Source organism: Sceloporus occidentalis, unplaced genomic scaffold (assembly GCF_023333645.1).
Source record: "Sceloporus occidentalis isolate IW3139 unplaced genomic scaffold, rSceOcc1.0.p SCAF_2, whole genome shotgun sequence".
In the NCBI taxonomy this organism is placed as follows: Eukaryota; Metazoa; Chordata; class Lepidosauria; order Squamata; family Phrynosomatidae; genus Sceloporus; species Sceloporus occidentalis.
Window position 1 is genome coordinate 28,856,030 of NW_028316982.1, and position 23,152 is coordinate 28,879,181.

At 40.5% G+C, this 23,152-nt stretch overlaps 1 protein-coding gene across 1 annotated transcript; it reads left to right on the forward strand.

Moving 5' to 3' along the window:
* The first annotated feature begins 3,007 nt into the window (after nt 1–3,007).
* On the forward strand, nt 3,008–22,579 carry CCNL1 (cyclin L1). The gene is made up of 11 exons (XM_089508977.1): nt 3,008–3,345; nt 6,019–6,093; nt 7,054–7,163; nt 14,286–14,406; nt 15,537–15,601; nt 17,226–17,325; nt 17,430–17,534; nt 18,836–18,977; nt 20,343–20,454; nt 20,567–20,665; nt 21,811–22,579. The coding sequence occupies exons 1-11, from the start codon at nt 3,076–3,078 to the stop codon at nt 22,157–22,159; spliced, it is 1,548 nt and encodes a 515-aa protein (XP_089365103.1). The 5' UTR covers nt 3,008–3,075; the 3' UTR covers nt 22,160–22,579.
* Nucleotides 22,580–23,152: the final 573 nt, after the last annotated feature.

Sequence of the window (23,152 nt, forward strand, 5' to 3'; positions counted from 1 at the left end):
CATTTAGGAATTCCTGCTGAAGAGAAGGGTGAAACAGAGGACATGCTTTGGAAAAGGACCTTGCCAAATAAAACCTATAAACAGTTATGTAAATATGAATATATGCTTCTTACTCATGCTCAGAATGGAGGATATTCCTGCTGGAGAGAAGTGTGAAAGAGGACATGCTATTGGAAAAGGACCTTGCCAAATAAAGCCTATAAACTGTTAGGTAAATCAGTAAATGTGACTGTATGCTTCTTATTCATGCTCAAAATGGAGAACATTTAGGAATTCCTCCTGGAGAGAAGGGTGAAATGGAGGGCATGTCCTGGAAAAGGAGGACATCTGGTCATCCTGTGTAGGACCTTACCAAATAAAAGCTAAAAACACACATATAAGTGTAAATTCATGTTTCTTTGTCATGCTCAACATAGAGGACTTTCTGGAATTCCTCTTGGACAGGCTGAAATGTAGGATATTCCCTGAAAAAGGAGGCTGTCTGGTCCCCTGAGTTTTGCAAATGGCATAGGAGTTTTGTAGTATTTGTTCAGCTTCTTACCCACAGATAAGAAGCCATGCTGCAGAATTAATGCAGTGGGATCCTGGGATTTATTTATTTTTCCAGAAAAGGGATGGTCCAAAGGAATTTGGGTGGTTTCTGGGACTGAAAAACAATCAGGTGGAGGAACTAAGCTCCAGAAATTCCTGTCCTAGATCACATACGGAAAATGCATTAGCAGCAGACTTTTTTGTGCTTTGTGTAACTAAAGCTTGCTTGCTGAGTTTATTATAGTGCCCCAAGATGACAAAATGGTGTGGGAGTGCTCCCTGTTTGGAAGCTCTGTTTGTTTAGAAAAATAGAAGGGATTGTAAAACATTCCTCACCTAGAACAGGATTCATATGCAGATGGACCTATCTGCATATAAATGAATCCTGTTGTAGGTGAGGAATGTTTTACAATCCCTTGTATTTTTCTAAACAACAATAACAAAAAAACCCTTAAAGTAGAAAACTAGCATAGCAAGGACCTAAAATGTTAATCCTCCTCAAGGAATTTAGCTTTCAGCTTGCAGGCCACAATGAAAAGAGTAGTTTGGCTCTGTGCTTTCACATTAAGATGAATCCCAAAAGTATTGTGGTCTCAAATGGCACCACCATCCACCTTGTCGCCTTGTTGTGTGTGTTTGTGTGCCTTCAAATCATTTCAATTGGTGGCCCTAAGGCGAACCTCTGACTGGTTTTTTTTTTTTTGGAGGGGTGGGGTGTCAAAATTTGCTCAGAGGCAGAGTGACCAGATGTCCTCCTTTTCCAGGACATGTCCATCATTTTATCCTTCTGTCCAGGAAGGATTTCAATCTGTCCTCCATTTTGAGCCTAACTAAGAAGCACGGAGGGCCAGCCTGGTATAGTGATTTGAGTGTCAGGCTATGACTGGAAACGAGGGCTTGATTCCCCACTTGAGCATAAAAACCCACTGGGTGACCATGGGCAAGTCACACTCTCTCAGCCTCAGAAGATGGCAAAGGCAAAGAAACTTGCCAAGAAAAGCACATCATAGGGTCGCCATAAGTAAAAAATGACTTGGAGCCACACAACAACACCAGCAAAAAAGAAACAGGCATTTACTGCCACAGCTTTTATCAGCATCTCTCCCTCAATCTCTCTGTCTATATACAGACAAGGCCTCACTCTCTTCCACCAACAGAAATAAGTTGGTAGCCTAAGCTTCCCTAGACTCCAGCCCAGGAGAAGAAGTGGCTTTGATGGAATTTGGAAAGAATTCATGGAGAAAAAGTATTGGGAAAAGAAGATGGAAGGTTACCTCTGTGGGAGGAACTGATATTCAGGATGGAATATTAGGGTGAAAATGGCTCTGGGGAAGGAGAGCATTGAAGTGGCATATAAAAGATATTCAGATAAGTTGTAACAGAATGTAGAATATATATATATATATATATATATATACACACACACACACACACAGAATTATGTATTGTATAAAATTCATTGTATGAACTTTAGCCCTGGCTCAGTGCTAGGGAATCCTGGGAACGGTAGTTTTGTGAGACATTTAGGCTGCATCCACACTGGAGAAATAACCACTTTCATTGCCTTGGATCAAGGCTATGGCATTCTGGGAGTTGGAGTTTGTTGTGGGGTCCAGAGCGGAGCTGTCCTGCGTAACCGCTCTGGACCCCACAACAAACTCCAATTCCTAGAATGCCATAGTTTTGAGCCAAGGCAATGGAAGCGGTGCCAAACCAGGTTATTTCTCCCGTGTGGATGCAGCCTTCGCCTTCTCTGTCAGAGTTCTCGTGCCACAACAAACCTATTGTGGAACCAAAGTTCAGTCTAAATGTCTCACAAAAGTACACTTCCCAGAATTCCCTAGCGCTAAGCCAGGGCAGTTAAAAGCGGTCTCAACCTGGATTATTTCTGCGGTGTGTTCTGGACCTAGGAAAACTCAGGCTACTTTCTTTTATTTCCGTTAAATCTCTCAAAGAAGGGGGCTAACAAGATGCTTTTTCCACACAACTATACTGTATGTGTGTTTGTAATTTTTGAATTTAACCTTTCCGAACGTGAGGCGAAAACGACGGTTATTAATAGCGCGAGCCAGTGTGCCCCTCCCCCGCCCTTTTTCGCCCATGACGTCATGCAAAGATTACTGTACATAGCAGCGCGCGCCGGGGAAAGAAAACTAACGACAGTTCGTGCCATAAGAAGAACGAGAGAGTGCGCATGCGCTGGAAAGGAAACGGCAGTTCGTGCCATACACGGAGAGCGAGGGGCATGGAGGGGGTGAGAGTGCGCATGCGCAGAAAAGAAATTAGCGACGCCGTGCCATAACAGCGAGGGAGGAAAATGGAAGTGCGCATGCGCGCGAAAGGAAACTCGCGGCAGTTCGTGCCAAACACAGAGGGCGGGTGAGGAGGGAGACACTGCGCACGCGCCAAGGACTCTTTTTCCCCCAGCCTGCCCCGCTCCCTGCTGCGTCATCAGGCGCCGGGCGCAAAACTAGAGGAGGTGGTTTATTCTCTGCGTGGCCGGCTCCGTGTGAGGTCGGACGTGGCTCAAGCTCCTCGATCGCCATGGCTTCCGCTGGCACTCCCACCGCCCTAGGCGCCTCGACGACGGCAGCAGCACCGCCGGCTCCAGGCCCTCCTCCGTCGGGGATCCTGATCGGGGATCGCCTCTACTCGGAGGTCTCGCTGACCATCGACCACTCCCTTATCCCGGAGGAGCGCCTCTCGCCGACGCCGTCCATGCAGGACGGGCTGGACCTCCAGAACGAGACGGACCTCAGGATCCTGGGGTGCGAGCTCATCCAGGCCGCGGGGATCCTCCTCCGCCTGCCTCAGGTCAGCCCAAGCGGAGGCCGGGGGGAGAACGAGGGAAGGAGGGTGGCTGCTTGGCCTTCGGGGGCGAGGGAGAGGGAAGCCAGGACAAAATGGCGGCCTCGGCCCTCTCGCCAGACCCGGCGCCGAAAGGCCGCTTCCGGAAAGGGAGGGGCTGGGAAGGCACGGCGCATGCGCAGCGCTCCCCCACCGGCCTCGCTCTTCCTCCTCTGATTTACGTGTTTATGCACTTGAAGAGCGGAGCCAGTGACGTCACCAGGGCCATGGGCCTCCTCCCGCCCCGCCCCAAGAGAGCCCTTCGGCCGCGCTTTTTGCTTCATGGCAGCAGGGCTCAAAGAGGATATCCCTGTTCGTCCGCCAAGAGCACGCAGGAAGGAGGCCTTGTAGCAGCACCCTTGAGGCTAAGTAAGGAGGGCTGCTAAAACAAAGGACAGTACTGGCCCATAGACAACCACTGAAGAACCCTTGCCCACAGAGAATCAGCGGGGACCGTATTGTTTCAACGTGGGCAAGGTTATTTTTATCTATTTTAGTCAATTGTATGTACAGATTGAGAGCGCTTTAGAAGTAAAGCTTAATCCTAGTCACTGTGACGCTTCCCCACCGCCATTCCCTTCTCCTTTTGAGTCAAGCCTTTTTAGAGTGTAAGCCTAAGGCAAGGAAGCGCCTGAATAGCTCTGGGTTCCTTAAACAAATAAATACATAAATAAGAAAGAAGTTGGCAGCATAACTTTTTATAGGCTTCAGTCTGCTTCCTCAGATGCATTCAACCACAAGCATTTGAGAAAGTAGAGGTCTACGAAAACTCATGTTCATGCTGCCAATTTCTTTATTATTATTATTGCAATTATTATTGGTATTACTAACATTTATTTGTAGAGTATTGTCAAGTTTGTACAGCACTTTACATAGCAAGGGTCCAATAAAATAAAGGGGGGAGAATAAAAGCCTGCCAAGCGGCATATAATCTAAAGCAACAACATTGCATGATTAAAATATCTCTGAAATAATACTAAGTAGTATACAATAAAAACAAAGTAAGAAGCAGGTTAACAACCAGTAATTTCTTTCCTTAGTTAGTCTCAAAGGTGCTACAGCATCTCTACACACTGTTCTACTAATGTTCCTCATAAATTTTAATTGCTGTCTGTTACTGAATTATACAATTGTAGAGTTGGAAGAGACCACACTTTCTCCATTCAGGAGGGGAGGGGAGACTAATGCTGCAAGAGACTCATGTGGCTACTCCTTTAAAAATTACTACATTCTCTGCTTAGCTTTTGCTTTTTAAAAAAATATTTTTAATCATAGGTTCCTAGAGTTGGGAGGAACCCCCAAGAGCCATCCAGTCCAGCCCCATTCTGCCATGCAGGAAACCTAAATCAAAGCATCCCCGACAGATGGCCATCCAGCCTCTATTTAAAGACCTCCAAGGAAGGAGACTCCACTGCACTCCAAGGAAGGAGTGTGTTCTACTGTCAAACAGCCCTTACTATCAGGAAGTTCCTCCTAATGTTGAGGTGGAATCTCTTTTCCTGGAGCTTGCATCCATTGCTCCAGGTCCTAGTCTCTGGAGCAGCAGAAAACAAACTTGCTCCATCCTCAATGTGACACCCCTTCAAATGCTTAAACAGGGCTATCATATCACCTCTTAACTGTCTCTTGTTCAGGCTAAACATACACAACTCCCTAAGTCTCTCCTCATAAGGCGTGGTTTCCAGACCCATTTAGTTGTCCTCTGAATGTCATGGCAATAGTGATATAAACTACTAGCAAAATTCAAATTACAACTTTAAATTACAGTATCACACACACAGTCTCCAGGCATTTACATATGCATAGTTTCAGGTGGTTGAAGTGAAAATTCAGTAACAGGTGATGTTTTTAATTTTTTTAAAAACCCTGGGTCTCCTCCTTTCTCCTCCCACTGAGCTTCACATCACTCAAACGTCTCTTCAGCATTTTAATGGGACACCTGTCTTCGGTTTTTGCCAGAAGACAGATATTCAGGAGCAGTGATGCCAAACACACACCCCTTTAGGGTGTCACCTGGCGCGGTCCGTATTCCCCTGGTCACGCCACTGGGTCCAGTGGGCCCTTGGTATCTGCTGAGATTTGATTCTGTTCTCAAGAATACGGATTGCTAATTTATACTATTTCCCTGCCTTCAGTTTTACCATCTCAAAAAAGAAAGGCACAACATAAAAGGAAAATGATGGTGGAGAAGGGGGTCAAGGTCAGCAGATAGTGCCAGTTCTTCTCTGCCTCAGCGTGACCAGATTCCCAACTGCAAAAGAGGACAAGGGACAGTAAAAATGTAGGGCCTTTAAAAAAAAAGTCTAGGACATAACCAAATAAAAGCTAAAGATGCTGATAGAAATGTGAATTCATGCTCCTTAGTTGTACTCAAAAATGGAAGACATTTTGGAATTTCTCCTGGAAAGAAGGCTAAAATGTAGGGCATGTCCTGGTAAAGGAGGACGCCTGGTCACCCTGCTGTGTCTCCCAGCCAAGATGGTGGCAGTTGGAATGGAGGAAGGGCCTTTCATCTGGGGCTAGGCATGGTGGAGGTGTGCCTGCCTCTTCTCTTTCTCTAAGGCCAGGATGGTAACAGTTAAAATGGAGTTAAGATTAAAACTTGTGTCCCTTTCCCCATCTGGGGATTGTCTTTTGCAGGTCGCAATGGCAACTGGGCAAGTGCTGTTTCACCGCTTCTTCTACTCCAAGTCCTTTGTCAAGCATAGTTTTGAGGTGAGTTTTTGGGGGACGAGAGGCCTTGGGGAGGGACACTGACAAATGAGTGGGTTATTCTTTAAAAATGGGCTTGAATGGATTTTTTTTAAAAAAAAAAATCTATAGAAGTATGATTAGAGAGCAGCATTGGCGTAGAGGTTTGAGTGTTGGACTATAACTCTGGAGACCAGGGTTCAGTTCCCAGCTCAGCCATGGAAAACTACTGGGTGACCTTGAGCAAGTCACATTCTGCCTCAGAGGATGGCAATGGCAAACCTGCTCTGAACTGACCCTATAAATGCTGATTCCCAGAAACAACAAAAAATAACTGTAGTGTAGTCTCTAGTGAAATTATTCAGTGGACTACTGGTTGTATAAATTAAATTTCATTTTGTAGTACTTACAGAGAGCCAGCATGGCATGGTGGTTTAAGTGTTGGACTATGATTCTGGAGAACATGGCTTGAATCCTAGCTTGTCTATGAAACCCACTGGGTGACCTTGGGCAAGTCACAGGCACTCATCCTCAGGGAAAGGCAATGGCAAACCTCTGAACCAATAATGCCAAGAAAGCCCCATGATGAGATCTCCATAAGTTGACTTGAAAACACACAACAACAAATACTAGGTGCTGCATGCTACATTTCAAAGGAAGGAACTGGCAAAGAAACCTGTGAGTGTTTCTTGTCTATAGAATTTATAGGGTTGGCATCAGTGAACAGGCAACTTGAAAGCACATACACAATTCCAGTTGGAATTCACAGTTGGGTTTAGGCCAATATTGTGAAAGGTTGGTGAGTGGTAGGTTCTGCCCAGTGTTTTTCTCTTCAAAACGTTTTTTGAACATATTGCTTCTCTGGTGATTCTTTGGTTGATATCTCTCTTGGTATACAGGTCATGTTTTAGGCTCCAGTTCTGTAATAATAAGTTGTGTCTGAACCTGAAAATCCTCTTCATAGTAGCGTGTTTCTTTTCCCAGATTGTTGCTATGGCCTGCATCAATCTTGCATCCAAAATTGAAGAAGCACCTCGTCGCATAAGGGATGTGATTAATGTTTTCCATCATTTGCGCCAGTTGAGAGCTAAAAGGTAAGATCAGCTCCACTTTTAATACATCCATTGTGCCAATGTCACTGTAATGTAGTCCAGATGTTGTGGAGGCTCTGACTGAATAGGTCCATTTCTTTAGGCTGAGAGGATGGTTTGTAAGAGCTTTTTAGGAGGCAATTCTACGTATTTTGTTAATTTGTGTATATACAGCTCAGCATCTTGAAACTTTAAGTACATATTCCAGTTTTGAGTAAATCTTGAAATTAGTGGGAAAAAGCCGTAGGCCTGGGGTTTCTCTACTAGGTTTCTTTTTTGCTTAATTTATTATTTTTCTTACAGCAAAACTTGTTAACAGTACATTTGATTGGATTCTGATTCTGTAGAAAATAGTGGTTGTGTCTTTTTAGATTGTTCATCTTTAATATAGCAGAGAGTGTGTTTTATTTTTCAAGCTGTTCAGAATATTGGTATCTTAACAGGTTTAAAATTTCTAGTAGTATTTTCAGTAAGGGAAGCTGACAGCATGGTTTGGTTTACAGCATATGCCTGTTTTAATGGTATCTTCAAGAATGTAAGCAGAAGAATGCTGGAAGATGTGTGTCTCTAGAATGACAGGAACAAGTCTTCTGTCATACAACATAATTTTCTATGAATCAAATGAGTCGCATTCTGTGTATGTGCTTTTGTGGTTCTTGTAGAAGTTTGCCAAAATTTTAGAACTGTTGATGTGTTAGTTGTAAAACAAATTTTAGGGTGATCTATTCAGTGAAGGAAAGGCTGTAAATTTAGAGCAGTGGTTAAATGTTGGTACTGGAGCCATTCACAGCCACAAATTTGTGAGTTCAATCCCAGGCCGGGCTCCAGGGTTGACTCAGCCTTGCACCCTTCCATAGGTTGTTAAAATGAGTACCCAGCTTTTTCGGGGCAATTGGCTTACATGTTGTAAACAGCTTAGGGAGTGCTTAAGTACATTGATATGCTGTATAGAAATGTACTTGCTCTTGTTATTGCTATTGTTTTTGGTGTTTTCTGAAACTTTGTAGGCACAAAGTTGAGGTTTGATTAGTCAATGATCTCTTGACATGTTTGTGAAATTTCCAAGGACCTTTTTTTGCCTCCATGTCTTGTGAAATCATGCAACATGATAAGGTCAAAAGTTAATTTGCCTCTTCTAGTTTAGAGTACACTAGCTCAGTTTAGCTGTTGTTTTCAGAGGTGTGGTTATGCATTAATCTTGTTTGCTTTCTTTTCAAGTCTTTTAAATAAAAGTTCATCTTACATTTCAGTACAAAGAAAAAAATCCAGTGTTTTAATTTCAAGTGAAGTTGTAGATAATAATTGGAAAAATTTCATAGCCAAGATAAGACCAAATTAAAAAACTCCTCATGAAAAACCAACATCCCAATATACAGATTCTATAGCAAGTAGTAATATAATATCTAAGTACATGAGCCTTTCTTTCTTTCTTGTTAAGAAACCTAAAAATAGTTGCTGTTTACAAATTCTAGAACACTGAAACAGTCTCAGCAAAACTAAAAATTTGGCATGCAGGTTCATTTTTAAAATTCAGATATATTTTTTCTGCGTGTTACAATTTTACTAATCAGTCAGTTGTCCATGTTATTAACTTTAGCTCTTTTTTCCCTTGCAACCGACTATACAGCGACCAGCTACATTTACCAAAGCCTGGGTGATGTGGAGTGGTTCATAGAGATGAAGCTGTCGTCATGGCAACAGTGAGTGACGTGTCGAAAATCCCCAAGGAGAAGCCAGTGCTCTGAGAATAGGTCACTGGAATCGGGGACTGACAGGTTGGCCATTGGTGAACCATTTGGAAGAACTCCTGTATCTTGTTTTAAGCTTTTATCTTTGCTGTCCAGGTTTTTGGAAATTAGCTAAAAATGTGAGACTTTTTAAGTAGTAAATCTAGACATGTTATTCTCAAGATTTCTGTTGCAACTTTGCTTGTGTATAAAGTGTGTATAGTGAAATCCTTACCCTGAAAGCGGATCGCCCAATTTATAATTCTACTTTTGAATGCTAAGACCTAGTTCTCTGTGGGGGGGAAATAATTGGATGCTTTTTTTCTCTAGACTGGTATCAAATATAAGTTCTCCCAGATTTTTGAAAATTTATTCACTTATTTGAAGCATTAAAACTGACAAGCGTACAAATTGATACTTGAGAAGCTAAATAGCATTTAATAACATTCATTATAAGTTGTATACTTTCTATTGATCAACCTCAGTAGGAATTTTGCATGCATACATAATTGTTTCAACTTTATAATTACCAGGAGATAAAGATTTCTTTTCTTCTTGAAGCAGTGCAGTCAGGCAGTGTGTGCAATAAAAGAAAAGTGAGAGCTTCTCATTGGGATTATGATGCGGAGCTCTTGCAATGATTCCAGATTTCACGCCATTCAACTTCAGTTAAAAATATTGCATGAGTGATCCTGACAAGCTACTTCCAGAGCAGAGACTTGCTATATAACAGCTTCATAAGTGCATAACTTGAGGATTTGCATTTGTCCTAACAGTTAATTGGAATACTTTGGAAATGCAGACCACTATGGAACTTACTCATGGTTTTTTGACTAGACTCCTTTTTTCAGTGAATGTTACACTAAAATAATTACAGTATGATAAACATGGACCTGTATGTCGGTTAAAACACCATATAGCTTAAGTATTTGATCCTAACATTGTTCCTGTGAATGTTTCCTGAGGATTGATTTGTATTCCAAATCATGATGCTGCCAGTGTGCCTGGCTGTATATTATGGGCTTCCAATACTTGTGTATGTTTATTTGGAAGTCCAGGTAGAGGTGAAATTTACTCTGAAGTTAGTTGGCATTTAATTTTGAATAACTTGCCAATGAACTCTGAAGAAGAACTTTGAGTAGACTTTGGAACTGAGATGTAAGCACTTAATTTCTATCTTACTGAGTAATTAAACTCTAGCTTTTATGAATGTTTTCTCTTTTCAAGTTGGATACTGTATTAAAGAATGAGTTCACTGGAAGAAATTTAGTACAAATTTAAAACGAAAAGGTTATCAGCCTTCAGTGTGCACCTGGATTTGTCATATGTTGTGTCCAGGTAATCTCTTTTCTCTTTCTGAGAGACAAACATCTATTGTAGGTGCTGTCATTTTTTAAAAAAAATACTAGTCTTATTTATAGTGAATTACTATCTCAGCTATATATGTAGCAAGCATTCCATTTGGAACGTGTGCTGCTTCTGTCACTGAAGCTCATGTCTCATTCAGATTGTTAATTCTTAGCAAGTAGTGTAGATCCCCAACACACTCACTGATAATTGCTTTTTACCTAAATTGTAGATCCTCTTGCCCTTATACTTGCAGTGTAGATTTATATAAGTAGTAGTGGGTAATCTAAATATCATCTAATTCTGTTAAATGTGAGTTATACATTTTGTGGGATGACTTTGTGTAAACTTGGTATTTATCCAGTGATACCTAATATTTTTGGTTATTCTGCTTTCTTGCATTTTTTCTCATAAATGTGTATTTTATTTTGAGTACAGTGGGGTTCAGGCCGGTGGCGCACGTACCATTCATTGTATTGCAGCGCAGCTTCAGCGTAAGCTGAAAGCCACGAATGGCACAGGTGCACTATATGTGGCTTTTAGCTTATGCTGAAGCCACGCTACAATATAATGAGTGGTGCACGTGCGCCACCGTGCCCGAGCCCCATTATATTCAATGGGGCTCGAGCATACACATTATGATAACTTTGGCTGAAGAGCGGGGTATAAATAAATAAATAAATTATTCACCTTATGTGCGGGGGTACCCCCCCCCCCCCCCCCCGGCGCGTAAGGCAAGGGTTCACTATACTTTTTGAAGGAGCGATTAGAAGCCAGTAAGGTTAAAAATGTAAGGATAGTTACAAGTAAGTCTGCTTGGGTAAAAGGGCATATTTCTGTGTACTTGATAAACAGTTGAATAGGATGCATTCAGGGAAAACAAAGTACAGTGAACCCGCGTCATATGTGGGCGCACTATATGTGGCTTTGACCATACGTGGAAAGCCGCAAGGGTGCCGCCCACACCACCACACCTCCACATGCACAAGTGGAATTCAGCTTCTGCAGGGGGGTCCGGAACCGGTCCCCCGTGTAAGCCGAGGGCGTGCAGTACTAGGCACTTTATCAGTATGCATAGGGACCTTATAGCACCAGAAGTTGTAGGATAAGCTTTAGTAAACTTGGGGGTGAAACAGACTGCCCTGTCACAGTGGCTTGGGGTGGTGTCATTTAGAGGACTCATGCCCCCAAGCCAGCAGGCAGCCACCCGACCACAGGACGTGTAGCTTAGCGGTGCTCTGACAGCACAGTCTTTATATACTGCAGAAGTACCACAAAGCAGAGGCAGCAGAAAACCAGCATTTTGCCAGCTCAAAAAGGAACATCTTTCTACCACTTCTTTTTGGGCTGGCAAAAAGCCAAATCATGGCCGCAGCGTGTGTTTGCCGCAGCCCCAATCTGGCTTTCTCTGGGACAGCTTGAAGCTTCCCCCTCAATCTGTCTGTTTTGGCTCTTGGTCTCCTTCCTCAGATGCATGGAGTGAACTGGTGCTCAGGAAGGACCTTTATAATCAGACTGCATGGCTATTTGTACAGTCTGATAGGGCACCAGTACATTCCATGCATCTGAGGAAGCAAACCAAGTCTATGAAAACTTAATGCAGTCAGTCCCAACCAAAGGTTTTTAAAAAATCACTTTCCATATTGGATACTTTTCAGACTAACACAGCTGTGTTTCTAATCTACTGTATATACTCATGTATAAGTCTAAATATTTTAGTCAAAAAACTGACCAAAAAAACCTGGGTCACTTTATCCACGGGTCAATATATAAGCACTGTACTTTCTCTGAATAAAAGGCAAAAACTTACTCCATCTTGGGAGCACCAAAAAGAAGCATGATTCCCTCTACTTTCTCATCCATCCAGCCTTTAGGATGAGCACAAACAATTATGCCTACCAGAATTTTCTAAGTTCTTTCAGATAATTTTCCTTTGCATCAACCTTTACATCTGTTGTTACATGCCCCTAAATTTTACCCTCAGCTTATCCATGGGTCATATCACAATCCATAATTTTGGCCCCAAAACCTGCCCTCGAATTATACATGAGGTCAACTTATAGTCAAGTATATACGAGTACCTGTATCAGACACATAGTAACTTACTTTTATTTATTTAGGTATTGCTAGAAGACTAGCTGTGCTTGTCAATAACATCAAGAAAGCACAGAATATAAATGTGGGGCCAAATATTAGAATAAACTTGGGTATGAATAGTCCTTAGTGAATCTAAACATCATACCCTAAAAATATTTGAACTGGCCTATGTTGTTCTACCATCAAGATCCCACAGTGTCTCATGTGTTAAATACTAAAGAAATAACTATGTATCTGAATATACAGTCAGCTGTCTGTATCCATGGTTTAAAACAACAGCTTGAAAATATTCAAGAAAAGTATAAATTCCAAATAGCAAACCTTGATTTTGCCATTTTATATCAGGGGAACCATTTTACCATACCATTGTATCTAATGGCACTTGAGTAGCCACATATTTCGGTATCCACGCAGGGTTCTGAAACCAAACCCCAGTGGTTACTAAGGGTTTACTGTATACAAGCTTCTCAAATTGACACCTTATACCCTTGAGCATTAGGGCAGTCTGTATGAGTGGACACAGTATCAAAGCTTACCTGCTTTCATCTGGGTTACTTCTGTTCCACAGCAGAAGTGTGGGTTCTACTGCCATGATACAATAGCCCTGTTTAAATATTTGAAGAGATGTTATATTGAGGATGTAGCAAGTTTGTTTTCTGCTGCTCCAGAGAATAGGACACAGAGCAATGAATGCAAAATACAGGAAAATAGGTTCCAGCTCAACATTAGGATGAATTTCTGGTAGACTCTCACCCTTTGGAGGTCTTTAAACAAGGCTGGATGGGTATCTGTTGCGAGGGTTTATGAGTTCTTGCATGGCGGGGGGGTTGGACTGGAGGGCCCTTGAAGTTCTCTTCCAACTCTGTGATTCTATGACAGGTCTTTGGATTGCTTTTCTTCTGTTTTCCATTGTAAGTTGCCCTTTTGTCTTTTTGTTTTTGTAGTCTAATGTAAAAAACAAATAATAGAAGCTTACTCAGTCAGTTAGAATGTAGAATAAAATCTAATAAGTAAGATGTGTCTGTGCCCTGAGGAGCTTACAGTTTAAATTCCAGCATAGGGCATGTTGAAATGGGCGAGGCAAGGCTTGCATTAATAAATCAGCTTTAAAATGTAAGATTGCATGTTTACTATGGTATCTTGTGTATGCATTTTTATGATACTCATAGGGAAATGTATGAATGAAATAATATTGATTCCTGAAATTTAATAATTATTTCTGCACATTAAAATGTTCTTGCACTTTATTCTTTTAAATTATTTTAATTTTTTCAAGAATGGTATGTTAGTCTGACAGTTAAACTAGTTTGCCAGTGAAATCAAGGTATGCACAGCATTCTAAATCACTGCCCAGTTTGTATAATAAACATGGGATGAAATGGATCTATCTACATTATAGATTCAGGAGTAGTGAAAAAGTATTACAATATTGTACTTAAAAATATTTCATGTTTTAGGTTATTCTTCAAAAGAAAACCAAATATTGAATAAATCCCAAAAATGTGATGATCATTCAGTGAAATGACTGAAGTACTTCTGTTTTATTCCTCATGAGAATAACAAAATTATTTTACAGATGTTGAAACTTTCAACGATAAAATTTGAGTGATGGATGCAGCTCTGCGTTTCTTTTCTGTGAACGGAATCTTCCCATAAGAAATCATTGAACTTTTTTTTATTTCAGCCTTGTACATCAACTTTCCTTTTTCATGAAGTGAAACAACTTGGGATGTATTATTTGAACGTTGATATGAAACAGGAAAACCTTTTAAATTAACATATTTGTAGGTAGTAAATTTAGTTAACTTGGACAGCACAAGATTAAAGCTTAAACCTGTTCTCAGGAGTTTAAAATCTGGTTTCTGTTGCCATTAGTTGGTTGGAAGGGAAAAAAGACTATCCATTTATCTTCAGTATAAAAAACCGTTTTGACTCTATTTCTTACAAACTGTAGGACTCCAAGCCCATTGATACTTGATCAGAACTACATAAACACCAAAAATCAAGTAATCAAAGCAGAAAGAAGGGTGCTGAAGGAATTGGGATTTTGTGTTCATGTCAAGCATCCACATAAGGTGAGTCTGTTGATGCTTTTTTCTCTCCAGTATTGAACTCATATGTTTTAATGGTGCCACACAGGTAAAAAAAAGTCTCCCAAACTAGGATTAACAGATCACTGATTATGTAGCATAACCTGTGGCGCAGTGGTTAAATGCCTGTACTGCAGCCAGTCAGTCACAAAACCACAAGGTTGTGAGTTCAATACCAGCCGGGGACTTGGGCTTGTATTCTTCTGATGTCGCTAAAATGAGTACCCAGATTGTTGGGGGCAATTAGCTCACACATTGTAAACCACTTAGGGAGTGCTTAAGTGCACTGATAAGTAAGTGGTATAGAATTGTACTTGCTATTGCTATAACGTACACATTGTGTAGCGTCTAAATCGAGGGACATAATAGCATCACTTTATTTTGCTTCAGTCAGATCTCACTTGGAATACTCTGTCTAGTTCTGGGCACCACAGTTCAAGGTGGATATAAATAAGCTGGAGTGTGTCCAGAGGAGGCAACTAGAATTGTGAAAATCTGGAAACTATGCTCTGTGGGGAACAACATAGGGAGCTGGGTATGTTTACTCTGAGGAAGAAAAGGCTAAGAGACGACATGATAGGCATATTTAAATATTTGAAGGGATGTCAAATTCAGAATGGAGCAAACTTGTTTTGTGCTGCTCCAGAGACTAGGGGACAGAGCAGTGGATGCCAACTACAGGAAAAGAGATTCCATCTTAACGTTAAGAAGAATTTCCCAACAGAGCTGTTTGACAGTGGGCCACGCTCCCTCTGAGAGTGGTGGAATCTCCTTTGAAGGTTTTTAAACAGAAGCAGGATGGTCATCTGTTAGGAGTTCTTTGACTGTGTATTCCTGCATGGCAGGGGGTTGGACTGGATGGCCCTTGTGATCTGTTCCAACTCTGATTCTATGAATACCAATATATGGGAAGAGGGTTTAATTTCTAATTACTGTACAAACTGTAGTAAATAGAGGATTTTATTGGTCAGATATAGATCTTTATGGAAGGTGGGAATATAACTTTTTTATTTTTTGACTGTATGTTAAGTAAGGGTGAGTGTAATTGCAGTAAATCACTTAACATGGGACATTTTTCTTAATACTCTTGGGGCTTTTGTTTTTCTCTCCCTCAGATCATTGTTATGTACTTGCAAGTCTTAGAATGTGAACGTAATCAGACACTCGTCCAAACAGCTTGGTAAGTTATTCTCTTCTTTCATCTTGCCAGGAAAATAGTAGCAGAAAAAAACAAGCTTGATGTCCAATATGCCAAACAATGAACTGTAAGTTAAATGAAGACTTTATAAAGTGAATCTTGTGGTGATGCTTGTTTTCTGCTTACTATTTTCATGGCTTTCATAATACATTTTCTTGGAGATCTCAATTTAACTTTTTTCTTTTTTCTACTCTTTAATTAAAGGGTAGTCCCTGATGGTAAGTCATAGAACTCTGCCCTCTGCACCACAGCTCATGACCTGAGGAAGGCCTGATTGGCTGCCTCTCTCTCCAGCCAATCCAGTGCAAGCTCTCAGCCAAGATTTACTGAAGTGGTCCATATCCATCTCGCAGCATCTTCTAGTTCTGTCGGGGTGTCGAAAGGATTTGTATATTTGATTCTAGAAGTACCTGTTCAACATATGAAATGTGTATTGTTTTTCTAGTTATTGTAGTTATTACATGACCTGTTGACATAACTTGGGTAGTTACTTTAGTTCTATCCATGATTAATTAACTGCTTTTCCACTTTTGTCTAAATTTAGATTGTAGTTGTTCGGGGTTTTTTTATTTGTGGGAACTGCATGCAAAACTAGTATGCACCTACACGTTTAGTATCTATTTCCCCACCGATCAGATATCCACAGTAGATCAGTTGGCATATTGGGAGGTTCTTCCTTCTGCTCAGAATGGAAACTTCATAATTAAATTCAGAAATAGCATTTTTGAAACACTATATTGGAAGGTAAGGAAAGCTTTTGATTTGTTAGAACATGAATTTATGGTATAGCTATAACATTTATGTGAACATCATTCACTTTGCATGGTATTTTCAAGTATCCCAGAGGGCTGCAGCCTTGCATGTGATAGACTGAAGTCCATTGAAATCACTTACTAAAATACACACACACACACACACACACGTTCTTGTTTATATATAGCAAGCTGCACACAAATCCAATTGATTTGAATACGAGAGTTATACAGATCAAGTAAGTGGGATGCAACAATGCTAAATTAGCCAGAGGATATGTAGAACTTGTTTTCACCAGGTATGGGTGATGCATTCATCCATTAGTTTTGATAGCTGCCAAGATAATGCAGAAGATCTTAATCTGCTTGAAATAAGAGTTAATTGACCTTTTGGTTATATTGAACTACTGTCTGCAGTTTTATTAAACGTGATCATATGAACAACTAAAGCTGAATCCTAGTTGGTGGACACTTCATGAACTATTCATAACTGAACTACATAATAGTGTATAAAATTTTAATGCTGACCATCTTCACCATCACATTATCATAGTGATGAAGGCTAAATTAAAAGTAAAACTCATCTTGTGCTTTGTGGTTCTAGAGAGATGACAACAAGCCTGTTTGTTACAGAGGGCTTGGGCATTTGAAGCATCTTGGTCTTCAAGGCATATTTGACTTAATATACCATCTTTTAAGACATGTTACTTGACACAGTGGAATCTAAATTACTGGAATGAAGAAGAAAAAATAATAAAGTAGATTGAGTCTCCAAATATAAATGTTTGAATGTAGTAGTAGGCTTTAGAACTTGAAACACATTCAGATTCTTTACTCTCTTCCAAATTTTTCAGGAATTACATGAATGACAGCCTTCGAACCAATGTTTTTGTTAGATTTCAGCCAGAGACAATAGCATGTGCTTGTATCTATCTTGCTGCTAGAGCTCTGCAAGTAAGTATTTTGTCTGTTTTCTGTTTCCACATAGACCTTTCTATAATTGTTTTTTTTTTAAACCTTGTTGCTTGAATTCAGACTTGTACCCTTTTCTTTTACAGATACCTTTGCCTAACCGTCCTCATTGGTTTTTGCTTTTTGGAATTACTGAAGAAGACATTCAGGAAATATGTTTAACAACACTTAAGCTTTACACTAGAAAGAAGGTGACTTTGATATATAGAACAACAAAAATACATTGTTTGTATTATCCTTAAAACAAGAATAGTTAAAGTGAAAATTTGATCTTTTGGATTACAACTGCCATACACTCCAGCCAGCATAGTCAGTAGTGAGGGTATGAGAGATCATGCTCCTCTTCAAGCTTCCAACAGGGACTATATGGTTCTGGCTTCTTTTTGGGGAAGTGTGGGGGAGAGGTCTTTACGTGCTGTGTTATATTCTGCAGCAGGCTGGAGTTTGCCAATGGCTGTCAGTAATATATCTGACAGATGGCCTGGCAGAGGGGGATGTTGTATTTTTTTTTTTATTCTTCCTCCCCTTATTTTCTTCTTCCTCCCAAAACATTTTTGTGTTCTGCAGGAGAGAACATTAATTAATCTGAGTACAAAACTACCTCTGCCACCATAAATGCTTAGAGGTGGTTAGGGATTTGGGAACAGATCAGTTCCTTCCCTGGCTTTTATTTCTTACATACAGTGGGTCCTTATTATCCACTGGGGTTTGGTTCCAGGAGTCCCCATGGATAACAAAATCCATAGATGCTCAAGTTCCTCTAAATATAATGGAAAAGGGGAATGGTTTCTCTAATATAAAATGAAAATTTAAGGTTTGCTAATTGGAATTTATACTTTTTTTTGGAATATTTTCAAGCCATGGATGCTTGAATCCATGGATAAAAAATCCGTGGATAAGGAGGGCCGACTGTACATTATAGATACTAGAATTTGGAGACAGTTGTTTTCATTGTACAGATTTACATATTGCTTTGTATCTAGGGTGCTTTATCAAGGATATATGAAATGCCCTTTTCTTCCCTTAAGTCCTACTTTTCTGGAGAGCTACCAGGGTCATTTATTTGTGTATTTATGTATTAGCTGTACAGTGCAAAATATTAAGCCATACTTTTGCAGATGGGAAATCCGAATACAATCCTAATCCGTCTCCTTCCAGGACTTTTTGTCATTGTCAGTGGGTTAAGCAGATGATCATAATTTTTTTCTTTCCATTTTACTTTGTTATTTTCAACTGTTACATGAACATCCCATGTCTGAGAATCTTCTCAGCTACAGATGTGCAGTCCGTTTGCACGCTGGTCCATTCTCCTTTATACTTAATAGATTTTCTCTTTATGCATGCTTAGGGTGTCTCCTGAGTATCTAGAATCCCATCACCTTATTTGTGGCAGCTCCTGCAACACCTTCACTATTGGAAGGTATATTAGGCTAAATCAAGGCATTTGTATGGCTAGCTAATGATCTGACTTGTGGACTCTGTTTCTTTCCAGCCCAACTATGAATTACTTGATAAGGAAGTAGAGAAAAGAAAAATGGCATTACAGGAAGCAAAACTAAAAGCAAAGGGATTAAATCCTGATGGAACTCCTGCTCTTTCAACATTGGGAGGCTTTTCACCTGCTTCAAAGCCCTGTAAGTTTTCTAGCTTGTCTCCATTTTGACTGTGCTTCTGTTCACTCAGTAACCTCAAATGTGCATCAAGTAAACAAAGCTTTGTTCATTATACATTTATGAAGTAGATTCTTTCAGAGGCTATTGACGTAGAATTGTTGACTTCAATCAAAATAATTATCTTGGTGGTTTTGATGGTAATAACGATAGCAGTGAATTTTAAACCGTGCATGTCTCAGAATATTTAGAATGAAACAGAACAGAAGTAACAGATTTGTTTAGCATCTGTGGGCTTGGTGAGCAGATGATGCCATCTGTATACTTAACAGCTACATTATGTAGGTAAGGTGCTACACATTTTTCAGTAGTATCCTGGTAGTATTTGTTTCATATAGTCAGGTTTGCCTACTTTACCCATGCTGTGTTGCTAATGGTTTCTTGGTTGGCAGAAACAGTTAATATTGTACATGCACCAGAGGGTATGAAGAACAGTGTGCTTTTACGAGCATGTTTGGAAAATATTAGCCATGGCTTAGTTCAATTGGTTGTGTTCATGGGGTGTAGTTAAGTAATGTGGGATTTGTAGGAAGGAAATCCAATTTTATTATTTATATCAAAAACACATTTGCATCCCTCAGGAGACTGTGGTATTACTTATTTCAGAGAGTGGCAGTCTTACGGTTTAAAGAGAAGACACCTTTGGCGCAGTTTTTAAAGATGAATACAGTTCAGCACCTGAAGTGTTAGATCAGGGGTAGGCAACCTTTTTGAGCCGGGGGCCTGGTTGCTGTCCCTCAGACAACTGGGGGGCCGAAGCCGGGGGGAGCTTCCACCCTCTGGGGGTGGAGCCACATGCCGGGGGCCAAGCCTCCTCTTTGCCGGCCCCTGATGGGGCCCCAGACCCCGTCAGAGGCCGGCAAAAAAGTCCTAGAGGCCCATTGCCGCCACTGGAGCCCTAATTGGAGGGCCCCAGCGACAGCAACGGGCCTCCCAGAGGCCCACCGCCATTTTGTTTTAGAAAATGGCGGTGAAGTCTTGCGCAATGGGAAAGTCGCGCGAGACTTCGGTCGCCATTTTCTAAAACAAAATTGTGCGCGGAGGCGGGGCGGCAATCGGCAGCAGGACCGCGCCGGGCCTGGTAGGAAGGGCTCGGCGGGCCGCATCCGGCCCACGGGCCGGAGGTTGCCGACCCCTGTGTTAGATAGTGTCTAGAAAACAAAGTTAGAAGTTAAATTAGAAGAAATTAAATGAAATGTTGTCATGATCAGAACCTGGTCAATATTTACTGCCATTTTGTGGAAACTTAATATGAGGAAATGGTATAAAGTTAGAAGATCAGAGCTTTGTCACTTCAGCTTATTTACCCTGAATTATTTGAAATCTTAGCCTCCCCAAGAGAAATGAAAATAGAAGAGAAATCACCAGTGTGCATCAATGCAAAAACTATCAAAAAAGAACCAGAAGATAGACAGGTGGTTTCTAAGAGCCCTTACAATGGGTAAGTAACTCATCTTTATTTAATAGACCAGATTAATTCTTAATTATTTTTAAGTGGTTTGCCTTTTCACTCTGTGTAATTGGTTTGGTGCTCATGTTCTGTTTTAATCCAGTATGAGAAAAGAGAGCAAAAGAAGTAGAAGCAGCAGAAGTGCTAGTCGATCAAAGTCAAGAACAAAGTCACGGTCCAGATCCCATTCTCCAAGACGACAGTAAGTATTTTTGAAAAATGTTAACTCATAATTGAAAAAGGAAATTTACATCCTCCCATATTACTTTAGGGAAATTTAGGGGCTTGACAAACTGGCCATTAAGGCTGGCCTGGGGGTGGAGTTGGGGTGTGGCATGCTCATGAGGCACACACCAACTCCGCCCCTAGTCCATTGTAACATCGCACACCGTGTCATGGCACCCCTCTGGTGCCATGTCTACATGGCACAGCACCAAAGAAGCATGGAAAAGCTGTGCACCGGCAGCTATTGCATCCTTTCCAGATCACAAGACGGAACCATTTTTGTGCCACGGAAAGCAAAGATTGGGGTTGCAGTATGCGGTTGCCATGGCCCCGATATGGTGCCGTAAGACTGTTGAAGCAAATCTCTTCAAATAATTATTCACAATGAAATATCTCACCTAGGGTGTTTTATACCATACTGGAAGCTGTAGAGAAGTCCTTATTCAGAATATAATATATATATATATATATATATTTTATTATTAAAATTGTTATATTATATAGAGATAGTGGGGAAAATATGAACAAAGTACAATCACTTAACAATCTAAAAGATTTAAGCCAATTTAAAACAAGTTAAAGCCATGTGTCCTGACATAGGTCTTTACAGCCTAGTTATGATCCTGGTTCTAAAGCTTTAGTAAAGTGTCAAGTTTTGACTTGCCACCAAAATGCAGCTAACATTGGTTGCAGGTCAGCCTGCAAGGGAAGGGTATTTCGCGTCAGGTAAAGGCCTCTCTTGTAATTCTGCATAGTTTATTTTGCTCTGTGCTATAAATATGCTGGACTAATCCTTGCTGCTGCGTGATCAGCGTGCTTAATTTTGCTGTCCTATAGGAGGAAAAGAAATACATGATCTTCTGGAAACTAGGGGTTTATCTAGCACTGTATAAACAGATGGTGCAGTAGTTTCAGTTAAGATTTTTTTTTAAAAAAAAAAGCTACCCTATTGAAATGAAGGACATAATAAATAATCTGTATGAATGCACTTTTTAAATAACTTACTATTAAATTAATAGTCTCTAATAGTTAAATAATAGGCTCATTTACCTAATTTAATAACAGGCAAGCAGTACATAACTTTGTATAGCAAGTTTAAAGACTAATGTCTGTGTTTTTTAGTTACAACAATAGACGGAGTCTCTCTGGAACCTACAGCTCAAGATCCAGGAGTAGGTCACGAAGTCACAGTGGCAGCCCTCGGAGACATCATAATCATGGGTCACCACATCTGAAACCCAAGCACAGCAGAGAAGAGTTGAAAGGTGTAAATAGACATGGTCACAAAAGGAAAAAGTCACGCTCACGTTCTCAAAGCAAATCAAGGGAACATTCAGATGTTGCCAAGAAACATAGGCATGAGCGAGGACACCACAGGGAAAGGCGGGAAAGGTCTCGCTCCTTTGAGAGATCGCATAAGGGCAAGCACCACAGCGGTAGTCGTTCAGGACACAGCAGGCACAGGCGCTGACTGGGACAAGCTGCTTCTTGATTTTGCTTGGATATTATAATACAATGTATGGAACTGCTTGAAACTTGAAAAGAAGTTGATTAGGATTTGATTTGAAGCCCAACACCTTCAATATGTAGGACATTATTTTAAGAACTGTGTTGAATTTTTTGCACATAAAATACCTTAGCAGTATATTGATTTTAAAAAAATGATCAGGTTAAATTGTATGTGTTTAGAATTGTATCAATAAGAGAACTGGAGAATTTCTGTACAAATGTACCTTATTTTTATACAAACTTATGGCAGACGTTTCTATTTAAGTATAGTTATTTGTTTAAAATAATGGTGGATACTTTCTTACACTGGTTTTAGTCTGCATGTGTAATTTTTTTACAAGAAATAAAATATACAACTGTTTTTTGCTATCTGCTTATTAAATTTTGCTACCTTATTAAATTATCTTGCAAATCTTACATGCTTAGTTTCAAACACTAATTAATGCTGAATCGTGAAATTTGGTTTTCTATTGAAAATTCTCACTACATTGAAAGGTGATGAGCAGAACATTATCAATAGCATGATTTTATCTTTATTTGGAATAATTTTATTTATTTATTTATTTATTTAGGTATTTATATCCCGCCCTTCAGCCCTAATGGCTCTCAGGGCGGCTTACAATTATTTTTAATCAGACAGTTCCCTGCCCTCAGGCTTACAATCTAAAAGACACGAAACAAAAGGAGAAGGGAATGGTGGAGGGAAAGGGGATGAGGTCCAGTGGTTCTTCTCTCCCTCTGAGGCCTGGGCCAAGGCAGATGGATTGGAGGGAGGGCTCTTCCTTCTTCCAGGCTAGTATTTGAAATCTTAGCCTCTCCAAGAGAAATGAAAATAGAAGACATGTCTGGACGCACAGCGTCCAAGACGTCAAAATGGCGGCGCCCATGTGGATGGGCGGCGCCATTTACGACGCGCTCCACGCGTGTTGGGGCCAGGGTGGGTTAGGAAGGGGCG

What these genes read in the sequence shown, in the direction of transcription:
- CCNL1 (XM_089508977.1), top strand. Translation starts at nt 3,076, where the DNA reads ATGGCTTCCGCTGGCACTCCCACCGCCCTAGGCGCCTCGACGACGGCA. An exon ending in CGCCAGTTGAGAGCTAAAAG is followed by an intron (nt 7,164 to 14,285) that starts GTAAGATCAGCT and finishes TACAAACTGTAG; the next exon opens with GACTCCAAGCCCATTGATAC. An exon ending in AGCTTTACACTAGAAAGAAG is followed by an intron (nt 17,535 to 18,835) that starts GTGACTTTGATA and finishes GTTTCTTTCCAG; the next exon opens with CCCAACTATGAATTACTTGA.